Raw genomic sequence first — 7,783 nt, 5'->3', positions numbered from 1 at the left:
CTGCCCCTGGAGTGTACTCTCCGCACGCAGAGAGTAAACTCCCAGTGCGGAGTGGACTCTCCACACTCGGGGAGGAGATTCCGGCCCGAGTACAGACGTAAAGATACTGAGCCTGATTCACAAAGGGCCTCTACACTCGTGTTTGAGGCTCTGCAGTCATGGGGGAGTCTCTGCACTCGGGCAGAATCGCCGCAGTGAGAATTCTTATTACAGAGATACAACCCCAAGTACGGAGGCTCCCCCACCACTGTGAGGCCTTCACCGTGACTGCAGAGGCCATTTGTGAATGAGGCCCACAACTCGTAACTTACCTTTGTGAATACCGAAAGTGGTAAACTTAGGGGCATATTATCAAGAATGGCGTTAAAATTATCGCTTCATAATATGCCCTTGAAAATTCCAATAGAAGCCCAGGTTCACACCAGAACACACCAGAACATGGGCTTCTATTGGAATTTTCAAGGGCATATTATCAAGTCCATTATCACCGCTTCTGCTGCAGTTTCCTGCCGCTAAAGCGGCGATAATTTTAACGCTGTTCTTGATAATATGCCCCTAAGACTTTTGGTATAAGTTTTCCTTTGTGAATCGGGCTCCTTGTTTGTGTCAGAAACCTGGCCCACATATGAGTACACCTCCGATATTTTATCTTCTTCCCCGAGGAATACTACCAACTCCACGCTAATATGCAGGTTGGAACATGTAGAGGAGGAGAAGCAGCTATTGTAAAGAAAACATATTTTTTTCTAAATTAACCTGCCACAATATCCCTGGAACTGACACTGGAGTTCACACTTCTGCCCCAAATCTGTATTCTTACTTACTGGCCCGCCAGACTACATGCCTTCCTTCCCCCAAGAATTGTATGTACTAATCTCACCTATTTTAATAGATGACACTAAAATACTGATTTTAGGCTACTTTTATTACTGGGTCAATGACAAGAATAACTGTCAGAAGTCTCTGGACTTCACCAATGATCTAAGCTACCTTAATTTAGAACAACTCTTGTCTGCTTCTACTCACGATAAGGGCCACTCACTAGACCGAGGGGCAAATTTACAAGAACTAATGCATCCGCATCAATGCATCAGATTTTTAATACCTGTCACAAATACCCTTTACAATACAGTGCTCCATGGCGCAAGGATTCACGGATACATCAGAAATTCTGATGCATCTTTAGGCGCAAAAGTGATGCATTGCTGGACATTGATGCAACTCTTTAGCAATGCTTAAGAACACAGAGGTGGGACTCATGTTAAAAGCCCTGTGTCAATCCATACGCCTGGCCTGAGACGACGTGGGGATTTTGATGCAGTCAAGTTGTAGAGTGACGCAGTAAAAAGTTGTAAATTTCACTGTGTCATTTATAAGTGGCTTTTGACGTGGGAAAGCATACCCTGTATACATTATACCAGGCGCAAGTATAATGTGATACAGGTCATTACAAACTGATGCTTTAGGTCCAATGTCTCAATCTGTAAATATTGAGCAGTGTGGAGCTCTGATTGTGCCTCCGTTGCATCAAAAAAAGTTTTGCTGCGGCAGCGTTAGCTCCTTGTAAATATGCCTCCAAATGTAGTCAACTGATCTCCAACTGACCAACCAAATTGTAATTCCCTGTGTCTGGTCACACCATTTTTTCATCTTATTTACTCTTGATGGGTTATTTTATCAACTGAGTGGACCACGGCTGACAAAACCCTTACATAGTTGGTCCTGTGTAGACATGGGACATTACTGTGACTTTCTTGCAGCCTCCACGCTATGCTTGAATCAAGATGCTCATGCTATTGAAAAGGAGCTGGCCCTCAGGTTACGTGCGACCAGCAGCACTCTTGCCCCCTTATGGATGTACAGAGTGGTCAGATAATACAAATCTGCCAAATGGTTTCCTGAGGAATTGAAATCAGCTAAATTAGAATTACATAAAGGTGCATGGAAATGGCAAAAAAGTATGTGCCCTGGAAAAGAGAGAACTTTTTAAAAAGCATATTAATGACAATAAAGCCCTGCTATCACAGTAAAAGTCATCCTTTTTCAAGATTCTTCAATCTACAAATGAATCAAAGAAAATTCTAAAAATGGTGTCAGAATCATCAAATCTTGACAGACTGTCCTTCCCCTTTTCCCTTTCCCAGAATTTCAGTGACACACTCACTGCTTTTTTCATTGATAAGATTAAAACCATAAAGGATGGGATCCCTGCAGACAAAGATAAGAATTTCATCAGCTCGGAGAATAGGAAACCTGTTGCTTTAGCCATACCTTTCCTTCTATAAGTGAAGATCGCCTTTCTGAAATACTGTCTCATAGACCCTTATCCACCCAGGGTTCCTAAAACAGTTTTTTCATTCATTCCTGACCCTGCATTGGTCTTACACAACTCTTTTCTATCTCACAGATGTGTGCAGACATCTTTTAATGATGCAGTTGTGATGGCTCACCAGAGGAAATCTGGTGAAGCTCCCTTTTTGTCAAACAATTATTGTGCCATCTCTCTCTTGCCTATTTTGGCAAATGTTTTAGAAACTCATGTAGCACAGTGTCTTTGCTCTCACTTAGAGGTGACACAATGCTTAGGTCTTTGTCAAGCTGGTTTTAGACCTGCACATTCCACTGAGACAGTCATCTTGTCAGTGGTAGATGATATGTGGCAGGAGTGTGATGAAGGCTCTACTTTGGAGTTGGTTCTCCTGGATTTGTCGGCGGTTTTCCCATGGTCAACCATTATTTATTGGTGGAACGCATCGAAGCTGCTGGGCTTTTCAACTCAGTATTATGCTGGATCAAGTCCTTTCTGGAAAATCAGGTCCAGTCAGTCTGGCTAGCTCCTTTTAGGCCACCAGAAGTACATATGGATTGCAAGGTACCACAAGGCTCCTCTTTATTCCCAAATCTTTTCAACATCTATATCCATCACCTCCTCCAAGCCTCAAGAAACATGACTTGAACAATTTATAACTATGCCTATGATTTGCAGCTACTTTCTAGGCTTCATGGCTCCATGACCTCTAAGAATAACTTTCAAAATACAATGCATTTCATCCGTGATTGGATAAGTGGCAATTATCTCAAACTCAATGCGGATAAAACAGAGATTGTCATCACGAGCAGTAAAGTGGACTACTAGAGTGCCTCCTTTTGGCCCAATGACATGGGGATCCACTGTCCCCAAAGAAGATGGCCAAATGTTTGGGAATTTACATTGACAATAAGCTATCCCTAAGATTTCAGTTAGGAGCAGTATATTGCTTCCTATCTCTGTGAAGGATGGAAAAATTGCTATATTCCTCACCTTCATAGCCCTGACCCAAGTAGTCATGGCATTGGTTATATCTCATCTTGACTTTGCCAACTCTCTCTATATTAGACTACCCAAAACTTGACTTTCTAGACTATAGATTGTTCAGAACCAAGCAGCACATCTTACTGACAAACAGCCTAGACATTGTCACACCACTCCTTTTTCGTGCGACCTCCACTGGCTCCCTATAAAGCAAAGGATTATCCTTAAAAAAGGTTGCATCATTTTCAAGGCTTTTGCTGAGGAAGCTTCCTCTGCAATAAACTCTAGAGTTAAGAAATACATCCCGAGTGGGAGACTCCACTCTTCATCCCAGAATCTTACAAAAAAAAAAGGATGGGTGGTATCTCTGTGTTAGCTCCTCATATCTGGAACTCATTTCTTCTCACAATATGGATACTCCAAACTATTGGAAGTTTAGACAGGCACTAAAGACCTGGTGATTTCGGCAAGCACATAATTAATGCAATCTCACAATGTAGCTCTATTTCATCTCGTTCTTAATAAGCTCTGTTCCATCTCCTTCTTAACAAGTCTCGTTAAAGTAACGTAACATAGGGATCGCTGCTTCTTTCTACACCATGGTGTATCTTTAAATGAGTGCACCTGACATAGAAAAAAGGTCACGGTGCCCTTTTACAAATAATGCATTGCCCCCAGGGACCAGTGCATTTGAAAAAAGACAGATTGGCTTTTTGAAGCCGCCAGTCGATCTTTCACTTTGCAAGTGGCAACTCTGCATGCTATTGAAAGGGGGACGTAGAGACTCATGCAGGTGGTGCAGTGAGGGACTGCACCAACATAGAGGGAGATGTCTGGAGGGGTCAATGGGACCTACTTTTTCACCTTTTAAGGATTCTCCCTTGGGGGAGGGCATGCTGACTGTGCACCGCCTATTTGTGGCACACAGTCAGTACAACCCATGCTAGTTCCTTTGCTTGGCAATGCATCCCATAATGTAGCATGGATACAGAGTGAAAGTATTGAGCCCCCTTGAGATTGTGCCTGCTCATATGTCATGCCTGCACGATCTGCATTACAGAAGGAGCCATTCAACAAGTATCCTCAGGCCGTTCTGAAAAATCCAACTAGGCTGGAGGGTGCAGAATTGGGGCCGTATAAGCAGAGATGTTTCTCACTGCAACAATATCATTTACCAAATAATCATAGAATTTTAGATGTACAGATCAGTGCTTCATTAAAAAAATAGGGCAAAAGAGACAATTCAACAATAGTATAACACTGGACGAGTACATAAGAAGACAAGATATATTAAAAATTGTCTAAAATATTTTATTGAAATAAACACGTGCATTGTTGTTAAGGCACTGTTTTCATTATAAAACTTTTTCTAAGAAAACCTTTTTTTAAATACATGGTATAATTCATTTAAAGTTGTTTTAAAATTCAATATAAACAATGAAAGCACTTTCTACCCAAGTTAAAGTAAGATGTTGTTTTGCATAGTCTCAAGACAATGTGCAGAAAAGAAGTGCTACTGTGCATTTTGTGCAGGTGTTTTCAAAGTTATTGTTCAGTCTCCACTTAGAATATAAAACTTCATATAAACTCCCTACAGGTACACAGAAAAAATAAATTTTAATTACAAATTCAAACATGTACAAAAGAAAGATTTTAATTACGCATATTGCATCAACATTGAAAATATGTGTTTTGTGTTCAATATAAACAATATATATATATATATATATATATATATATATATATATATATATATATATATATATAATGAAAGAGAGAGAGAGTATATTTGCAGCTGTGCAGAGTGTGACATGCTATTTATTATCATTGCTGAGTGTGGGGAGAGTCCATGAGTCCATGTCTCACGAGAGTCCATCCCAGACAACACTATTAACCTCTGCCAGATGATGGGTGTAATGAATTAGATTTATAACGAGATGCTATAGATGAAGGGGCTGCTCACTATTGGTCTCTGTCCAGGTGCTGACACAAATAGAAGTACTGTCTCAGATGCCTCATAAATCTCTGTGGTGATAAGACAAGACATAACAAGACAGTCTTACCTCAGTTACATCACTGTCAGTACCATGTCTGAGCAGAGGTAAATTTGCACTATATCTAGAACTTCCGTGTACTAAGGACATCATTTGAGTGTAAACCCAAATCAGGCATCAACATAACCGGGGACAGCTGTGCCTTTTTTTGTAATTAGTTTGCGTTGTTTTCAGTGTTGTAAAACAAAAGTGAGAGAAAGCTTCAACAAGGTTACATTACGTAAGCTAGGGTAATAGGTTTGTACTTTATCAGAAGAGAAAACCAAAGTGTGAATTATGTTAAACGCATGGCATCTGAGTATGGGATAAGTAGTTGGTTTGCTGCTGGATTTGTATATTTTATATTGAAGTCTTATAAATATAAGAAAGATTAATTTAGAGATCGTCCACCTGAAGGGTACAGTTCTGATGAGGAAAGATCAGAAAACTAACTTCACATTAGAACATTTGTTTTCTTTAGTGAAAACATTGTAGTTTGTCACCTTAACATTTAGGTTCCCCAGAAATTCAGGAAGGTGGTGGAGACCTGGCTATATCCAAGCAGGTTACTCAGTGAGAACTGCAGAATCGACTTCACACAACAATGGAGAAATTTGTTACACACACAAAAGATGGCAGATAATTAGATAAAATATTCAACTGTATCTTTCACTCCTCTTTGCTTCATACCATTCTTAGCTCACCTACAAGACCTGCCACAATCTGAGCACCCTCCAGCCCACACACAACACGAAGACTCTTACACTATAGGGCACAGTTTCAATCCTGCACAATGAATAGATAAATTAGAGAGTGTCTTCAGAGAATGACTATCTAAAATTCCTATTGACTTGTAAAGACGCGATGTAAAAGAGAAATACCTGCAAAAAATGAATGGCTAATGATCCAAGCTTAATTGTGTATCTAGAGTGCATATAATGACTGTGAGGTGCATCTAACCCGGCGTTGGTGCTATCTTGTGGATGTCATGTGACAAAAGGACATTTTTGTTGATAACTGTGGGTCAGCCTGTACAAAACCATGCAGTCTTTTGCCATATCCATCAGGTTCCCATTTCAGAAGAAGCGTTGTATTAATCATACAATGTATCAACTATTCAGCAAATGCAGAGTGGATGGTAAATTACAATGTATGATTGTGCATCAAAGTAAAGCAGAGATGGTTAAGAAACTCGTGTTGTCCTTTCTCACAGTATTGCTTTCTTGAAATGGTTCGAATATTTGTCGCGTAAACATCAATGATGCTTTGAAGAGTCTCTTTGCAAGCGCTCTGCAACTGCACATGGTAAGTCCACACCACTGGAGTTAGCATTATCGAAGACCCCGTTAATTCGGTAGGTGGAGTTTGAAGATATTCTGAGAAGTAGATCGTTACTGCGTGAATTTGTAATTCCGGTCTGATTCGTCCAGTAATTCACAATTGCTCTCTGTAGTTCTCCTTGCTGGTTTTGGTTGTTTTAACAGCCCAAAGTTCCAGTGGAAACAAGACGGATCTGAGATGTTTTCATGGACTTCATTATTTCCAATGGGGTGGTTAACTGGCTACTGGCGACTTTGGAAATCCCCAAGCAGTTGTGATGAGACTCCAAATGTACATTTTGTACACAAAGAAACGATAATAGAAATCAAGTTTTGACACCTTATCTCTGGTTTTATATTTGTGTTGATGGAGTTCACCTGTGCAGCACTCAGCTGTGACATCTACGTGCCTTGATTATTCAAGTATCTACAGAGGAACAGGCTCTAGATGCTGTCTTGATTTCAACCGGATCAGAAAATGCAAACAGAGACATTTTCAGAAATCACTAGTCAGAAAACAATTGTTTTTGCTTACGATTTCTTCTTCTTCTTCTTCTTCTTCTGCTTGAAATTAATATTTGAGAGCAATGCTCAGGCATACAGTAATTCAATGCATGCTTGGCATGTGAATTCCAATATGTATCATTATCGGGAAGTCCATGCTCGATGTGCCAATCTACTAACTCGACCCATTGGAGAAGATGACAGACCATGTCCCGCCAGGCGTCAGCTGTCTGTTTCTCCATGCACGTTCTCCATGTGCACCTTGAGGTAGTCATTCCTTGTAAACTTCTTGTGGCACAACTGGCACTCGGCCATGGGACGATTGGGATTGTGAGTGAGCTTGTGTCGAATAAGCATTTTCTTAAGGCTGAAGGTAAGATCACAGACCTAAAGGGTGACAAAGAAAGAAAACAATATCCATATCACTTTAAGAATGCACAAGCTGGACGGTATGTTTTGTTTTTGGAAAACAAAATTGACATCATGCACTTTTTTTTAAGGAAACACCATGAAACCCTTTATGAGCATTCTTGATTGTTTTGTTATATACCTGGTTTAATTCACAGATACAAACAGCTTACACATAAGTCTAAGGCCTAGCTTCAGAAAGTTAAATTAGATTGAAACTGAATTTT

General features: G+C 40.2%; 1 protein-coding gene across 2 annotated transcripts in view; it reads right to left on the bottom strand.

The window, feature by feature from the left end:
- Positions 1-7,205: 7,205 nt before the first annotated feature.
- PRDM5 (PR/SET domain 5) overlaps positions 7,206-7,783 on the bottom strand; it is a 687,250-nt gene continuing 686,672 nt past the window's right edge. The window contains exon 18 of one of the 2 annotated variants that reach the window (XM_085641579.1): positions 7,206-7,535. In XM_085641579.1, coding sequence (XP_085497705.1) covers positions 7,371-7,535 — 165 coding nt within the window. In that variant the 3' untranslated portion in view covers positions 7,206-7,370. The remainder of the gene's footprint in view (positions 7,536-7,783) is intronic. The other variant, XM_085641580.1, reaches the window with a different exon arrangement.

The sequence above is a fragment of the Triturus cristatus genome, chromosome 2_2 (assembly GCF_964204655.1).
Source record: "Triturus cristatus chromosome 2_2, aTriCri1.1, whole genome shotgun sequence".
In the NCBI taxonomy this organism is placed as follows: domain Eukaryota; kingdom Metazoa; phylum Chordata; class Amphibia; order Caudata; family Salamandridae; genus Triturus; species Triturus cristatus.
This window is presented reverse-complemented; position numbering and strand designations above follow the sequence as displayed.